An 18433-nucleotide genomic window follows, 5' to 3' on the forward strand; every position below is an offset into this window, starting at 1 on the left:
TGCCTCTCTGCTGTATCTTCCATCCCACCAACCACAATGGGCACCAGTCGCTATCGTTTTGCTCTTTTTAACTATCCAGATGCCAAGATTCATTTTATTTCTTTACGGAACCATGGGTATTGGGAGCATCTTTATGGTTACACCATGCAAACACAATCTGCCATGCATTTCATGAAAAAAACATGTTCGATAACATGCAGTCCTCCAGATGTTGCTGGACTGCAGTCATCTGCCTACCTCCTGATTAGGGACGACAGGAATTCTCACCCAGTAATATCCGGAGGGTAACATATTCCCTTCCTCGGCACTCTATGAAAAGAAAGGGGTCCATTCCTTTCACAGGTTGTTTTTGACAACTATTAGAGCCCAGATGCAAAAGAAATCTGAATGCATAAGTCACAGTGCTGTCATACGTACCTGACTCAAATTAGGGAACTACTAAACCTATGAAAGTACTCATATAATATCTCTGGGCACGAAAGTCAGCTTTGCCACAGCTCATAAACATGCACAAGGCTTGCTGTCTACACTTACTAGGCCCTGTCATTGAATCCTATGGGACTCGTCATCGCTGGTATCACAGTGCATTCATGTGAGGTTCTTCAGAATTGCCTGTTAAGCATTATATGATAATAAGTATGCATGCTGTGCATTTAAAATACATAGCAATCATGACTTATTACCCGGCATGGGATTCTGTTTACAGCGTGCCTTTGGGGAAAGTACTTTATATAAGTGGGCAATAAAGTGATTTATGAAAATAAGCTGGGGGGGCAGAGGGGGAGAAATAAAAAAGGGACTGCAAACAGAGATGTCTCTGTCTTACTACTGGAGATGGCAACACATTCCTTTATTGAAAATATAGGTATTATTAAACACTTACTCAGCACCAACTGTGTGCTAGGGGGCTGTATAGTGTTTATTATAAAGGCATTTATTTAGTACGAGCTACTTCATTAGCAGCATCTACTCAGAGTAGTAGTAGCGCTTTATGGTCTCTGGGGCCTTCCCTGCTAGAGTCCTGGTTAACTGGAAATGTCAGCCGTGATCCTAAGATCTGGTGTTTGCAAGGCTTATGTTTCAAACTTTTCCACGGCATTACATTATCACAACACAAAACGGAGTCACATAACGTTTGGACTGCAGTAGGCCGATGATAAGGACTGAAAGGACTGGACGAAGTTGCACTGAGAGATGCCATGTGCGCTACAATTTTTCACGTCTTGACGGGTCTGGCAGTCATACTTCTGTGGAATGATCCTGACGGTTTCTCCAGCATCATTCATTAAAAGAAAGTGAGAAGGAAATATTCCTGCTTAAGGGAAGGAAGAGCTCCCTACTGCTTGGTTTTAAAATTCAACCAAAACCACTGATCCGGACAGAGAGTGTCCCTTCACGCTGAAGAATACTCTGCACACGCTCAGGGACCGTCTCTTCCTCCACCACCACCGCCACCCCACGTATCGCCCGTTCCAAGGGCTCCCTCCGCGAAGGCCCTGAACTCAAAGCGGAGCCTGAATGCCTTTGCAGCGTTCACACGAACGCCCGCAGGCTCGGAGGAGAAGGCTGTGGCGGGCCCGCGCCCGGAGAACGAGGAGGCGGCGGCCCAGCGCTTTCCCAAAAGCATCTCCTGGGGCCATGGAGATTCCAGCTTGCGATCTGGGCCGGGAGGGAGGAGCAGGAGGCGCGCTTGCAAAACTCACAGCCGCCTCTTGCCTAGTTGAGTGAGTGAATGGCTGGCGGACGGGCAGGCGGGCTCGCTCCCGACCATCTTGAGTCGGAGGGAGGGAAGCGAGCTGGCTGGCTCCTGGCCTGCTTTTCTCTCGCCCTCGCTCGCTCTCTCCCCCCCCCAGCAGCTGGGCTGCACGGATAACGTCATCGCTTCCGCCCAGCTTCCTCCTCCTGTTGGCGGCGGTAAGAATCCAACATGGAGTAAAGGCAGCGATGGGGCTCGGAGGGGGCCGCCGGCTGCTGCTGCTGCTGCTGCTCCTCCCGGCCAACGCGGCGCCCCGTTGCCTTCCCGCGCGCTGAGCGCCCGCCCGCCCGCCCGCTCCTCCTTCCCTTCCTCGTCCCCTTCTCTTTCTTGCCTGCAAATCAGCGAGGCCTTAGCAGCATTACCCCCCCCCCCATCTTCGCCTGCCTGCCTCTTCCCTCCCCATCCCTGTCCCTCTCCACTTTCCCTCCCCCCCCGCATACACAGCCAGCTTCCAGCAAAGCGGAGGCGGCCTCCCCACGTTTCTTGAAACCCCCCCCTCTCCGTCTCTCTCTCTCTCTCTCTCTCTCTCTCTGCCCCCCTCCCCGCAATGTAAAGTCCCGAAAAAATGAGGAGGCGCAGCCCGGCTGCCCGCGGCGGGGGATGAGCTTTCAGGAGGAGAAAATGACCGAGGACACCCACCCAGACGAGTAAGTGGCCGGCCGAGGAGGACGCGGGCTGGGGGGGAGGAGGAGGAGGAGGAGAGGAGGGAGGAAGTGGATGTAAACATCTGGGGGGCGCCACATCTGGAGAGGGAGCCGCCGGGTCTTGGCGGTGCTGGGCCACTTTTCCTGTCGCCCCTTTCCCCCCCCACCACCTCCCCCCAATCCAGTCCGGTGGTTGGCGAGCGGTGCCAGCCCCCCCTTTGCGGCTCTCCCCAGCCTGCGCCTCTCCGGGAGCGCGTCCCCTTCTCCGCCACCCACCGCCGGGCTCGGTCCTGCAGGCATGGGGACCGGGAATTGGGGGGGGGGGGAGAGACGGGGGGCGGCGGTGCGAGGCGTGCAGCCTCCTGCTTTTCCAGGCTCCCGGCGCGTTGCCAGGGGCGGGCGGAGGGCCTGGCAAAGATTGCAAAGCCCCCCCCCCCAAATCCGGGAGGTGGCGGCTAGCCTTAGGGGCTTTCTCGGGCAATCCGTGGGACCAGTGCGCGGCGCGGGGGGGGGGGAAGAGCGGGGCGAGCGGCGGCGACGTGCTTCCTCCTTGCGCCGCGTCCCCCGGGGTCATCGTCTGCTCCTGGACTCGGCTGGGGTGTGTGTGTGTGGAAACGATCTTGTTTAAGGCTCGGGTCTCTCGCCCCTCACGCCCACTTCTCCTCTGCCTTCGGGGTGCTGCTGTGCAGGCTTCGCATCCGCCATTTCTTTTCTTTTCTTTTTTTTCTTGAATCGCTCTTATTTGCATACCACATTTCCATTCATAAAAAACACCCTCTCAGGCCAGGTGTCTTGTTATGGCCGCAGGACCTCGCTCGCTGGGGGCGTGTGTGTGTGTGCGCGCGATAGAGAGAAACGGGGGGGGGGGGGGGAAGAGACTTGATCTTTAATTGCAAGACAGATCCGGGGCGTTTGGAGCGAATCTAGGCTTTCGGATTTCTTTTTTCTTCTTCTCCTACAAACCGCCCTGGCGAGGAAACAGATCGGAAAGGTTGCTTTCCCTGGCTGGGCCTGGCCTGAGCTCTGAAACTCTGCTGGGGGGGGGGGGGAGTAGCTCAAGAGCACAGGGCATGTCAGGCATGTATACACACACACACGCACACACACACAAGCGCTGCTTGGCTTTGTTGCTGCTGCTGCTGCTGCGAGTTCCTTGCCAGCCTGGACGCCAGATCGCGGGGGGGGGGGTGCCTTTGCGTGTCCTGGACAAGCGTGGGGCGAGGGGAGGCGGCAGGCGGCGTGGCCGAGAGCCCCCCCCCCAAGTGAACTGACGCCGTCTCCCTAGCTTGATCCCTTTCTGGGCAACCCCATCGGAGGGTGCCTCCGATCCCCGCTCGATCCCTGCACAACCGCACCCCTCCTGGAAGGCACGGTTTTTGGTCGGGGGAAAAAAACACGCCTGGGTGGCGCGGGGGTGGGGGGGGTGGGGCTCCTTGGGGGCGAGCGGTGATGAAAGGTGACTTGCCTCGCCCGCAGGGCCACCTTTCCGCCTCTTTCTCCAACTCTGCCTCGGCTCGAGGCAACGGAGCACTGCGCCCCGCCGCATCCGGTTGGGCTTCTGCATTATTAGTATTATTTTTTTGTGAATAAGACGGGTTCCCGTTATTGTCACATGATGCCGACATTCATAAATCCGGTAACCTTCAGCCTCTCTTCATTCACTTGCCCGGCTGTCGCTAGGGCCCTGCCCATTCCGCTCCTGAATAGAGAGAGACTTGAAAAGAGAGAGAGGTGTGTGTTTGTGTGTGTGTGTGTGTTGGGGGTGAGGAGAGGGAAGGACAGAGAGGCAGCCCTGCAGGATGAGGAAATAGGCGTACTGTACTCTTAAGGAGTCCTTGCTGGCGACAGAAGGGCCTCCCTTCCATGCTGGAAATGGGAAGTGACTCGCGAATTTTCTCCCTCTTTCCTTTTCCACCCAACGGTGTGGATGGGGAGTGGTCTGAAGCACACACATCTGTGGGGAAGGAGGATGCTGCTGCAGCAGCTAATACAGCTCTGGGGGAAATAGGGAAGAGGAGGAAACAGATCAGGTCTTACAGCATGTGTCCTTGCCCTTTGGCACCTGAGTTTGGCAGATGGGGACCTCTGAGGAACCTCTCAGATCTTTGGGGGGGGGGTTGCTGCACCTCAGGGTGCCATTTCAAATGGCCTTGCTGTTGTTTACCGATTGTTGGAAACTGGGATGGGCAAGCCCATAGCCCTCCAGATGTTGTTGGACGGGGGGGCTTAGCGTAGTCAATGGGGAGGGAGGGGGGCAGGCCTCTGGAGGGCCCTAGGGTGCCCTGCCCTGCTTTGGGGGAAAGCAAGGCTAAGATTTGGCCATGATGAAGGCTTCCCTGGCACGCTGCAAAGACTAAGGCCTGGGCCTGTAAAGAGGTGGAGGAGTGTGACTTTGCTCTTACTACATGTCCAGAGCAGCTGCTTCAATGCAAGCAGATCGGTTGTGCTTTGATTTGAGTGTGCAATCAGTCCATTCGTTTCAGTACAGTCTTCATTTCGGTCTTCATGGCCAAACTATTGTGGTAGCAGTAAAGCCATCACAACACCAAACTGCTGCCACAGAGATGGAAAAAGGCCAGAGTAGCCTTCTCCCACCACCCCAGGCTGAATTTCCTGGTTTGTCTTCCAGACTTGAAACTACTGTAGTTTCTTAGAGCCGTAGACTGAGTATTTCTTATATTGTGGGAATCCTCAGTTTTGCAGTGACTGGCCAACAGTGTGACTTCCTCCTCTTGTCCCTCCAACTCTTAAAGGTAAAGAGTTCATGAAGGAGCAATGGGAACTTTGATTTTTTTTAAAATAAAGTAATTTAATATCTGCGGTGCTAATTGTGTTAGGAGGGGGAAAGTCTGTCACTATTATTTTCATATGGCAGAGTGGGGGAATGGCCAGTGAGGCTAAGAGAAAAATGATTTGTGTTTTGAGAGTGGAGTTGAAGGAGTGAAGTCGAGAACAGCCCTTTGACATAGTTCAGTACTGCAGTCTCACCAGAAAAACCAGGGTGTAATGGCAGACTTGCACTTGATCACTTTCTGTTTCTCTTAGTGGCTGTTCTGAGTTTCCAGTTAATGATTTTGTATTGAAAGCGTACTTTGGACTGCAGCAAAGGTCAACCTATCAGGTTGTCACTGTCTTTCAACTCACTCACACCCGATGCACCTTGGTACATTGTTCACCATCCACTTGCATATAGATACATGAACCCAATTAAAGAATTACAATAAAGCCAGAAATCAGTGGCTTGCCTTCTGCTAGATGTCTTATCTATAGGATACCTGTAAAAACCTGTTTCCTATTTTCTTCCTGTTTCAGCCAAACTGTCTGGTTGGAACATACAGAAGTGACAAAACCACTCTGACCCTCTCATAGTAGTAGTTTTGGAGGTACAGTACTTAGATACAAATTTATTTGGCATGGATGCAGGGTGATGCTAGAAACCATAGCTGAGTCATTTCCACTTATGGCAATACTGTAGCTGTTTACATGTTGAAGTGGGATGATTGGGGGATTGTTCTGCTCTAAGCAACAATTTTTTAGCATCCATTTGCACTATAGAACATGAAGTCATTAAAGCATAATTGCAGGCCGGGGGAAAAATGCAGTTATAAGTCAGGATGGCCAAATCTTGCAGGACAGACAATGTGTAATGATTTTTTTCTTTCAGTATTTTCATTTTTAGTTTCCACAAATTTATTAATTTGAGTTAGGTAGGTTTTAAATATGAAAAGCTCTAAAAATAGTAAACTTGAGTTTATTTTCCTTTTTTGTTTCATAGCCATATTTATATTTTACTGTCATTTTTTAGAGCTGGTCTCTAAGTTCCATTAAGCAACTACAAGTTACAGCTTGTCTACTTGTGCTTTAATATTTTTATGTGATATATCCCTGTGGCTACATCCTGTTGCTTGTGAGAAAGCAAATGTTACCTTTCCACTATATCTCATCATGTTCACATAGATTCATGGCATTGCAAGAGGAAATGTGTCAGCTAAAGATTCTCTTTCAGTTTATGCATGTTTATTTTGCCAGTTTTATTACTGATAATTTAAATATAATTGGGCAGTTCCATATCTCTGACTTTTATATTTGTTACGGGATTCCATACTAACCTGTACAGTTTCCTGTATCCTGGTACATTAATTGGCAATTAAGTATGCAAGACATTTCCCCTCGGTGCATTATGTTAACCAAGGTTGAATGGGAACTGGAGCATTAAGTCTTTAACACAGAGCTTTCTGTTACCAATACACCACTTAAATAGCAGTAGAGTAGGAAAAACTAAGCTTCTCAAATGATTTTAATGCACTTTCTTGTAAATGTTCAATTAACTGACTTACTGTTAACTTCCAGGTTTATTTCCTAATCAAAAACAATTAGTGACAATCTTTAAAAAATAAATTATGCCATGCAGATTGCTAATCTTACAGCCTTCACATGATAAAAATACCTTTTGTGTCATTAAGTGGAGTGCAACCTTTGTCTCGCTACTGTGCTGGTGGCATTAGAACCAGCTGGGCTGGTGCAGTAGTGCCACCAAATGCATAATGTTTTGCAGCCCCTGGCTCCTTTTGAAGCTTACAAATAAATAAATAAATAATCCAGAAAATGGTGATAAGAATTCCTAAAAACAGTTTTGCCTTAAAACAGGTCTCATGTCACCCTATGCTTTTTCTTCCCTCCCCGACCATGTCTGTTCATTTCTGGATTTTCAGTATTTTTTTCTTATTGCAGCAGGTGTGATCCCTGATGGGACTAAAATATGGTTCCTAGGCCCTCCAGTTTCCATACTTCTGATGTAGGCAATATAGCTAGTTCATAAGAAAACCGCTCAAAAAACAGGAATCAACCACACATCATCATCATCACCATGTGTCTCTTAAACTAAAGGTATCATTAAGTTCAGTTGCTTTCATTAAGTATGTGCAGGCCTACCACTTACTGTATCTTAAGAAAATAAAAATCCATAGATGCACTATTGACATGTTTTTGGCAGGATGCTGGTCAGTTGGATCTTGTAACATTTGTGCCTTATTTGTGGAAATTTTTGTAAAATCATAGTCAGATGTTCTGTCCCAGGCAACGCAGCTTTCCTGCTTAAAGTTTATGATTAGCAAAACTAAGGATTTATTTATCTTCTGATAATATTTTTCTATAATTGCTTTTTGGAAGGAAGCTTTTCCTTTGAAAAACTAAGCCAATATGGTGACTTGACCTACGTTCAAGATAATGCTGGGGTTCCTTGAGGTTTTTAGGAAGGGCCTCCCGAAAAGATGATGGATAAGTATCAATGAACAGTCACTAACCTGTTCAGTATTTCTATGTGTGGGGAGCTCCAATTGCAGGGCCAGTCAGATGCCTGATCATTTGACCATCACCTCACCAGATCACAGCAACACTTTCTGCAGTTAGAGCTTCACTTTTGTAAATATTAAACACTATACTAGCCAGTCTGTATCTAACTGTAGAGTAAAATAAGCCATGCAGTTGGAAATTGGGTCCACTTCACCTGTCTCTTGCAGTGCGTAACTAAACTATTGCCCTTTGTTGTGCATACATGTGATAAATCTCATTTACACTTTCAAAAATGGTATGTAGCTGACTCTTAATGTTATGGTTTCCTGAATTTTGTTTGGGGTCTCCATCAGCCCACCCAGGTGTCACATAGCCATTCAGCCACTTAATCCAGAATGACTGCAGCAAAACCAGTGACAGTTCTCTGGAACAGCTGGCCTAAACATCCTATAAAAGAGAAGAACAGGAAATGTGTAGTCCTCCAGGTGTTGTTAGCCTGCAGTTCTTCCCATTTTACTTTTATGATTGCTTGCTCTGTTTAGGACTTACGGCAGCTGTCGTTCAACAGTATCTCTATGACCCACTCATCCCCTTCTCCTGATCAGCACCAGTCTTAGACCATAGTATTGGCTATGGCTTTAGTGCTGAATGAATAAAGTAATTTTCTGGCAGTAAAAGACAAGAGATGTTCTTTACCATGTGGAAAAAATATGGTTGGGGAGGAGCTGCAACATTGCTGTCAGTTGCCATTTTAAGGCAGAAGTGGCAATTTCAGTTTGGTGCTGTAGGAAGCACAGTGGGTGTGAATTGGGGCTGTAGTTAAATATTGAAGTAATGAAATCAGCTTGCCCACCCTCCCCTTTTGGGTTGTTAGCCGTTTTTTTCGGATTTGTTTTATGCCACTTCAGTAACTTTTGTTGAAAGACAAAATAAATATAATACAAAAAAGTGAATGATAGATTGATAGTAAAAATAAGCTGAATTCAACTGGGTCACAGATGTGAAGCTTCTGTTTATGACAAGTACGTTCTTGCCCAAGGGAATTTTCTGTGTGATTAGAAAGAAGTTTGGAAGCTGGGAGGATTTCCAGAAACTAGTTGAAGGCTGAATTTTATTGCATTTGGTCCTGAAGCTTGTCTGGATAGGAGACTTCTTAGAAATTAGATATAACCTCTTAATGTTCCCTGGAAGAAGAGCATACTATGTGTGGTAAAAATATAGATGTAAAGCTATATGTATGGTGAATATGTGTGACAAAAATATGCATATGAGAAACAAAAAAATCTCTTTAGGATAATATATAGTACATGCATTTTTGTTTTATATTTTAGCTGCAGATCAGTGGCTGGTTTAAAGCTGAGTCGACTACCATGTCCTGTTTGTGGTCAAATGTTTCCCATGTATGTAAGCATTTTCAGGCTGGGAAACCGAAGTTTTATGGAAAAATTTACAGGTGTTTACAAAAAAATTACCCTTCTGAATATAATAGCAAATTTGGAATTGTTGTGACTTAGAGAAAGAGGGAACCTAGATTTTCTGCTTTCACAAATTGTACTGAGGAAGAAGTTTTGTTTAAAGAGCAAATTGGAAGTTTGGAGCAGAAAACTGATGCTATTAGAACTGATTTTCAACTTGCTGTTGTTTTGCCCTCTATTTTACTTTTTCATACTTGTTTGTATTTAGCACCAAACTTAATTGTTGATATGTTTTTAAAATTAAAATTGTAGATGCCTAGGATTTCATTCTCCCAGGTTAATCAAAGTTCATTGTGTAATAATAAATAGAATAAAACCAATAATGGGTATAAGAGAAGGTGATAAAGAACAAAAAGCAGGCAAGTGTAATGAAACCTTATTGCCAAATACAGTGGTGCCCCGCATAGCGACGTTAATCCGTTCCGGATTAATCGTCGCTATGTGGAAACATCGCTAAACGGAACGGAAAACCCCATAGAAACGCATTAAACTTAGTTTAATGCGTTCCTATGGGGCCCTAAACTCACCATTCTGCGATGTCCCTCCATAGCGCCGCCATTTTCGCACCCTCGGTAAGCGAGGGCAGCGAAAATGGTTGCGGTGGCCATTTTGGAACCGTCAATCAGCTTTGTGAAAATGGGGCCTTTGGGAGGAGCAAAGCCCCCATTTTCACACAGCCGGAGCGCTCGCGGCAAAAATGCTGCAAAAAACACACACACACAGACACAAACCACAAACATAACCCCCACCCTCCAAAACCCACACCGAAAATTTAAAAAAACAGGACTTACCAGTCCAAAGCCTCCCGGTGCTATGCTGGCTCCGCGTGGCCGGGGGCGAGCGGCCAGGGCCCCAGCCTGCTCTAGCCGCCCGACCCTCCGCTGGTTCTGCACGGCCGGGGGCGAGCAGCCAGGGCCCCAGCCTGCTCTAGCCGCCCGGCGCTCCGCTGCCTTTGGAGCTTTCAAAGGGCTTCCTCCAATGTCGGGGAAAGCCCTTTGAAACCTCTGAAGGCACCGATTGCGGCGGCGAGGACCCCCAGGGAGGTCTCCCAAGGTGGCGTGCAAGCCCTGGGAGACCTCCCTGGGGGTCCCCACCACCACGATGGGCGGCTTCGGAGCTCTCTGAAGCCAAAAAGGCAGTGAGAAAACGCGGGAAGTTGGAACTTCCTGCACTTTCTCCCTGTGTTTTTGGCTTCGGAAGCAAGCCGGGGAATCATCTCCCTCCTTGCAAGCAACACTGGGTCCTCCTCGCACTGGGCTGAGCTCAGCCCAGCGGGAAGAGGATCCAGCGTTGCTTGCAAGGAGGGAGACGATTCCTCCCTGCCTGGCTGACTTGCTTTTCCAAAGGAGAAGCAAGCCGGCGGCCAGAGAGGAATCGTCTCCCTCCTTGCAAGCAACGCTGGGTCCTCCTAGCGCTGGGCTGAGCTCATCCCAGCGCGAAGAGGACCCAGCATTGCTTGCTAGGAGGGAGACGATTCCTCCCTGCCTGGCTGGCTTGCTTCTCCTTTGGAAAAGCAAGCCAGCCAGCCAGGTAGGGAGGAATCGTCTCCCTCCTTGCAAGCAACGCTTGCAACCAAAGGAGCAAATGCCGGCCGGCTGGCCGGCGCTTCAGAGCGGCCGCGGGAGAGACCTTGCCCGCGGCCGTTCCGACGCGCCCGCCCTGAAAATGCTAGCCGGAATACCCGAGCCTTGCCCTCCTCGACCCACCCCTCACCCCTTTCTCCGACGCCGCTGCTGGGTTTCGGAAGCCGCTTCCAAAGCCCGCCGGCAGCAGCGAAGAAGGGGGTGAATGGTTGGGAGGAGGGCGGCCGTGATCCACATTGCGGCCGGCTACCCCATCCATGGACGGACTCCCGAGAGTCCGACCATGGCGGGGGTAGCCAGCCGGGACGCGGATCACGGCCGCGGGGGCAGGGTGGGAGGGATCTGGACACCTTTCAGGCATCCGAAGGGGAATCCCGGTGGTGGCCTCAGAAGGACCCTTCGGAAGGGTCCTTCCGAGGCTACTGCCTGCATTTCCCCCCCAGCTGAGCGGCGGGAGTGGTCCTTCTGAGGCTCCCGCCGCTCAGCTGGGGGAAAATGGTGCCCCCTATGGGGAAAAATCGCAAAGCGATTTTTCCCCATAGGCAACATCATAATACGATCGCAAAAGCAATGGCAAAAAAGCCATCGCTATGCGGATTCTTCGTTAAACGGGGCACTCGTTATACAAGGCACCACTGTACATACTGAGCCAATTCCTCGTTGTAGTTCTTACACTGATGCTGGGTTTTTAAAATATCCTGGACCACCCTGTCATGCTGATGATTGCATGTCCCTTACAACATGCCTTTTACAAGGAGAGTAATACTGTTAAGAAAGTTTCTCAAGTGGCACCTTAGTAGTTCTCTTTGGCTTACCTGAAACACCCTCTGTAAGCTTGCTGAACAGTATGCTTAAGGTTCTTTACAGAGTGGCTGCATAACATTGCAATATAGTAACTGACTTGGTTTCGTTAGTGAGGAGGCTTGCTTTGCTAAGGCTTGTGTGTTCAAGTGTGTGACATCATCAGGTAAGTACATAAATGAAAGAGGATACTTCTACCTCTGCCAGAACCTTTGCTTTGAGAGGTCATGAAATTCCAGATATTTGGCACCCCTACTCAAGGGACCCTAGGGGCCTACACCTGGGGTTATTTGGTGTTTAAAAGTTGTATTAATCAGTTTTAACCATTAATGCGCCTCTGTGTTGGAAGCTTATAGTGCCTGTTTTCCTAGCCAGCACTTGACTGTGCAGTCCATTGATAAAGTCTGAAACCAGAGAGGAGGGGCAGTGATATAGAAGAATGGTCCCCAACCTTGGGCCTCCAGATGTTCTTGGACCACAACTCCCAGAAGCCTTCACCACCACGTCTGCTGGGCAGGATTTCTGGGAGTTGAAGTCCAAGAACATCTGGAGGCCCAAGGTTGGGGACCACTGATATAGGGCTGTCTTTTCCCCATCTGCCCTGGGATAGGGTTCCTCCAGAGGCATGAAATGGGCAGAGACTCCTCTTGGGAAGGATATGGGGTGTGCTGTGGCAGCAGGCCGCCTACCCTCATGGCTCTGCAGGTGCAATATATCGAGTTCTGACAGCTGTGTTCACTTTGCTTGAAGGGGCTGATATATCAAATGAAGTGTTCTGAACCATTCGAAGCTGGGTATTTTTGCTGGTTCTTGGACCAAGGAAGGAATTCTTGGCTTAAAAGCAATATCTCTTTGAAACTGGCACAGGATCAAGATAATACTGATTGCTAGTGGTTTGTTGTTTGGGAGCAAAACTCACAAACATTTCTTCATGTGTCTCTGGACTGGTCATTGATTCACATGTCTTCATTTCTCTCTGGACCTTCATTGTGATTTTGTATTGCCTGTGCACTAATGGGAACCACCACTAACACTATCAAAGCTAAATCCATTTGTTCCTGTCAGTTATTCTATTTGTTTGTTTGTTTGTTTATTTATTTATTTATTTATTTGATTGATTGATTGATTGATTGATTGATTGATTGATTGATTGATTGATTGATTGATTGATTGATTGATTGATTGATTGATTGATTTAAACTATTTTTAACCTGCCTTTCTCTTTAAAAGGACCCAAGGTGGCTGAATTCAGTTGCATGAATGGGACTTGTTAGATGAACACTTATACTAATCCCGTTGATTCTGGTTGCTCTGATTACAGGGATCACATAACCCTCTGTTACAGCAGCTCCACCAGCTGCCAGCCCATTTTCAGGCCTAGTTCGTAGAATCATAGAGTAGTGAAGGTGGAAGGGTTCTATAAAGCCGTAGAGCCCAACCCCCTGCTTAGTGCAGGAATGCAGATCAAAGGATATCCTAACAGGAAGTTTTTCCTGATATTCAACTGAAATCTGACTTCCTGTAACCTGAGCCCATTGTTGAGTGTCCTGCAATCAGAGATGACTGAGAACAGATCTTGACCCTCCTCTGTATGATTGCTGTCATATCTCCCCTTAGTCTTCTTTCCTCACATGCCCAATTCTTTCGGTCTTCCCTCATAAGGCGTGGTTTCCAGCCCCCTGATCATCCTTGTTGCCCTCCTCTGAACTTGTTCCAATTTGTCTGTATCCTTCTTGATGTGTGGTCTCCAGAACTGGACACAGCACTCAAGATAAGGCCTAACCAGTGCTGAATAGAGGGAAACTAGCAGCTCACGGGATATGGAGACTATACTTTTGTTTATGCAGCCTAAAACAGCATTTGCCTTTTTTGTAGCCGCATCACACTGTTGGCTCATATTTGGCTTGTGATCTATGATGATTCCAAGATCCTGCTCACTCATAGTGTTGCTGAGCCAGGTATCCCCTATCTTGTAACTATGTGTTTGGCTTCTTTTTCCTAGGTGCAGGTCTTTGCACTTATCCTTGTTGAATTTCATTCTGTTGCTTTCAACCCAGTGCCCAAGCCTATCTAGATCATTTTGGATCTTGTTTCTGTCTTCCAGGGTGTTAGCTAACTATTCCACCCAATTATGTGTCATCTGCAAATTTGATTAGCATTCCCTGTAGCCCCTGATCCAGGTCATTAATAATTCAAAGTGCTGCTTTTAATCTAAGAAGCCCTAAACGGCTTGGATCTAAACTGTCTCAAGGACTACATTTCCCTTTATGTGTGGTTGTTGAGGTCATTGAGGCAGCCTTTCTCTCAGTCCCACCACCTTCACAGGTGCATTTGGTGGGGACACAGAAGAGGGCCTTCCCTGTCACTGCACCCAGACTCTGGAACTCCTTCCCCCAGGAGGCCAGTCTGGGTCCATCTTTGCTGTCCTTCCACAAGCAAAGACATTTCTCTTCAGAAAGGCTTTCCCTTAGTGACTGGCTGTCTGAGCGGGTTTTTTGAATAATGTTTTACCTTGTTGCTTTGAATATGTATTGCTTTTGTTTACCATTGCTTAGATTTGAATTTGTTTCATTCTTTTAAATATTTGTATTCTTACTGTTTTTTAGTTTTTAAATATTGTCTTTTAATATGTAAGCTGCCATAGGTTCTTTTTGAGGAGAAAGGCATGGTAAAAGTATTTTAAATGAAATAAATAAACAAATAATTGAAAGTCACAACTGGTTATCCCTGTTGAAACCACACCTAATAATTTTTTCTTCAAAACATGTGCATATGTGATTTAAGTGCCATCAGGTCACATCCAATTTATGACAACCCTAATAAGGTTTTTGAGGTATGTGAGGTGTTTTAAGGGATCGTCAAAGAGTGTTGTGTAGTTTGCTACATGATTCATGTCTCAAAGGAAGTAGCCCTGAAGATGTTAAGAATTGTCATGGATTCGCGAAGGCTTTCACGACCAGGATCTAATGTTGCTGTGGTTTTTTTGGGCTTTTTTGTTCTGAAGGTTGTTCTTCCTAACGTTTCGCCAGTCTCTGTGGCCGGCATCTTCAGAGTGCTGTCCTCTGAAGATGCCGGCCACAGAGACTGTTAGGAAGAACAACCTTAAACACGGCCAAAGAGCCCGAAAAACCCACAACAACCAATTAGCATGGACCCCTGAAACTGGTTTTAAGTTTGCAACCCATTGCACCAGAAACTGTGTTGCCAGCCCTAAATGAATAGTATCTTACTATGAAATATGTCTACCAAAGTTACTTTTTAAAATTTGGTCAGTCTAGAAGATTAAAATTGTGCATTGAACTTTGAAAAACTGACAAGAGAGATGCAGGCTTCTGACTGATTGTTAGAGTGGTCTGGCCAAAGTATAGAATTCTGCAGACTTTGTCCACAATCCTAACAGGAAGTAAATGAAGAGGATAGGCAGTGGGGTGTGTTCTGTGCCATCAAATTGGAACTGACTTATATTGACCCTAATAGGGCTGTCAAGGTATGAGATATTTAAGGGGTGTTTCGACTCTCCCAGTGAGTTTCCATGGCCAAATGGGGATTCAGACCCTCTTCTCCAGAGTTCTAGTCCATCACTCTTATCAACTACACCACACTGGGAGTCCATAGAAACTACAAAACTCAAAGCCGACTGCTGTCCTACCTGAATACACTGAATGTAATGGGATTTTTCTGCAGCCCCGTAAATTGCCAGAAAACACAGCGTTTAATTTTTGGTCACTGTGAGGTCTGTTCCACATAGTGCTTAAATGTGTAGTCAGCCTGCTGGCGTGAAAAACATATGTCTGGAGACATCTATTATACAGGTGTACCTCTTACGGATTCTGAATTAGCCATTGTTTTTTGTAGACGGCATTTGAGAAGGAAATCAGAGTTGGCTACTGAATGATGTGTGAAATAGACCCCAAGTTGCTTTTTATATGTTTATGGGGCCTATTGCAGTTCTGGTATTTGTGGTTTTATAATGTTATTTTTAATTATATGCTCTTTGGCTATTTCAAGGTGTCGTTTTTCTTTCCCTCCCCCCCTTTTTTTAAACAAATGAGAATTAGAATTATTAGAATAAAATAAATGGATAGTCATGGAAACGTGATATAATGTTAATGTAGCTGGCTATGTGATCTCTTGACCATCCATGTAGTATAGTTAGGAACTGGGGAAAGAAATGATACAGTCTTAATGGTGAGATTATTTCTGCTTGCTCCTTTCAAAGCATTTTCTTATAAACAAATCTGCAGTGACCAAGGTTTCTTGTGATATTAAAAATGGGAGCTTCAAAGAGCATGGAAATATTACTTTTTGGATTTTGAAAGTTAAAAATGTAACTTTTCTAAATGTTGGCTTTTCCTTTGGAAATGCCATTTCTCATTTGCTAAAGACAGCTGTGTGCTCTGTTGTTCCTTGTGTTTGAGTTGCAGAGGCATTAAGCTAATATATCTACGGTTTTGGTCAGTAACTCTCTAGCTTGGTTAAGTGTAAAATGTTAGTTTGATCATGTATCCATTAGTGTGAGTGACAGAATTGTGCAAATGTATTTGTGCATTTGTTCCAATGCAGTTATTAAAGGTTTTTTCCCCCTTTAAAATAGTTGGTGCATAAATGTAGCTTGAACATGTCTCCTCCAGATGGTGACTATTGAAATACAATAACAAATAATGATAATGATAATGATCATCATCATCATCATCATCATCATCATCATCATCATCATCATCATCATCATCATCATCATGTGCCTTCAAGTCAATTCTGACTTACGGCAACCTTTTTCGGTATCTTCCAAGTAGAGAATACTCAGAAGTGGTTTGTGGTCTGGGGGCATCCCAGCACTATGCAGCTTGGCCAGGGCCACACAGACTGGCTGTACTCCCAGGAGGCACAATGGGAAACTAAACTCCCAACCTGTGGTTCTGTGGCCACATACCTCAACCACTGAGCTATCCAGCCAGCTAATATAGTAGCAAGCCACAAGTAATAATGAGAAAGGTTTGAATTTTAAAAAGATGTTGAAGTGACCATAACTGGATGTAGAAGTGACCTACCACCCCTCCTCCTCAGTTTTCCTGTTCCCCATTCCTCCATCCGAGAATGCTTGGGCAGACAGCAGAAGCTTCTACTTCAGTTTTACTTAACTTCAGTTTGGTGTGTCCTCTGAACTGTAAATGATGGTTAACAGAATGGCTAGTTAATAAAATCCTGCTTCACCACTTGGTAATTCCTTTTGTTATACTAAATATTCAGATATTTTTCTCAGCCTCCCAGCCAGCGGTTGTTTGTTGTCCCACTAAGCCCAAATAATAGTTAAGAATTTGATATAAATGTTAGTGAACATATCCTGAGAGCTGTTAGTTAGTCCATAACAGGCTGTCTGTGAAATGTTTTAAACTATTTCCCATACAGTATGTAGGTAACTTAGCCTTTTCCGTACTATAGAACATGGCCATGTCCCCTGTCTCAGAGCTCCTCAAAGACATATACCACTTCTACTCCCATATTGCATTGAGCTGCGGTCAGACTTGATGGCATTATAGGCCCCTTCCAACTCCATTATTCTATGATTCTGGGATAAGAAACTGAGGGAAGAGTGGCTCACCCAAGGTCATCTGAGGGAGTTCTTGGCTGAGGTAAAGTTTGAGCAGGGGACTCTGCTGCCTCATAGCTCCTGTGCTTGGCCAGGACACTATCTACCAGTGCTTCCGAAGCACTTCGAAACCAAACATTAATATCCTTTTAATGCATGAATCTAGTATTATGTGGGTGGAAAGGACACGGACTTCCGCAGTTGCTTCTCAAAGATTGTTCTTTGTTTCTATTTCACTTCTTCCTGAGCAAGAGAACATTTCATATGCTGCTTTGTTCCTTCGTTCCAGCACTCGTCCACGTACAGCAAGAAGAACAAGCGCAACAAATCCGAATACATTATTTTGCTCCGGAAGATGATTCTCAGAGATTGTTCAGCAGCAGGCGTTTCTATCTCCCTTTCACAGGCGGCTCTTTCTTGTGAAATATTATCAATGGCTTTGGAGTCGCAAGAGCTCCCCCGACTGTATTTGTCATCATGAGTACTTGCTGTGAGAGATGGGCCCCTGCTGTGTTCCTCTGTCATGACATCAGGGTGTGCTTTTAAGGCAGGAAATGCAGTCCTGGGAAACATAAGCGTGATAATTGATCTAGTGCCTTGTATGCAAAACAAAAATCCAGCTCGTTACAGTTTAAACAGTGAGCAGTACGCGGGGAGATGATTCAACTTCGATTTAACTTTTAAGTTAGAAGTCTTTGGATTCTGCATAAACTGGTGGAGTTCCTATTCTTCATTTTGTAAGCAGATGGTTGAGGACAGGCATGGTTCTTGTCTGCCTGCATTGCCTTCAAAGTACAGTAGCAGGCTGCGAAATCTTGGTTTGAATCACTAGACCCTTGGGCTATTTGGGAATGAATGGCTGCCTGGTGGAGCCCTTAATCACATACAGTGGTGCCTCGCTAGACAGTTACCTCTCATGACAGTTTTTTTGCTAGACGTTGACTTTTTGAGATTGCTATAGCAATTCGCAAAACAGTGATTCCTATGGGGGAATTTTCGCTGGACAATGTTTGGTCCCTGCTTTGCAAACCGATTTTCGCTTAGATGACGATTTTGACAGCTCCCTTCGTGCTCGCAAAACGGGTGTTTTCGGGTCCTAAGCTTCGCAAGACAGCGATTTAAACAGCTGATCGGCGGTTCGCAAAGTGGCTTTCCTATGGCCGATCTTCACTAGACAATGACGATTCTTCCCCATTGGAAAGCATTAAACAGGTTTCAATACATTCCAATGGGGAAATGCTTTTTGGTAGATGATGATTTCGCTAAACAGCGATTTCAGTGGAACGGATTATCAT

General features: G+C 46.4%; 1 protein-coding gene across 2 annotated transcripts in view; it reads left to right on the forward strand.

Annotated features, from left to right (window-relative positions):
- The first annotated feature begins 2026 nt into the window (after positions 1–2026).
- The window catches only part of SPRED2 (sprouty related EVH1 domain containing 2), a 93876-nt gene continuing 77469 nt past the window's right edge, over positions 2027–18433 (forward strand). Inside the window, exon 1 of one of the 2 annotated variants that reach the window (XM_020803380.3) lies at positions 2027–2403. In XM_020803380.3, coding sequence (XP_020659039.1) covers positions 2357–2403 — 47 coding nt within the window. In that variant the 5' untranslated portion in view covers positions 2027–2356. The remainder of the gene's footprint in view (positions 2404–18433) is intronic. The other variant, XM_073003636.2, reaches the window with a different exon arrangement.

Source organism: Pogona vitticeps, chromosome 1 (genome assembly GCF_051106095.1).
Source record: "Pogona vitticeps strain Pit_001003342236 chromosome 1, PviZW2.1, whole genome shotgun sequence".
Lineage (NCBI taxonomy): Eukaryota > Metazoa > Chordata > Lepidosauria > Squamata > Agamidae > Pogona > Pogona vitticeps.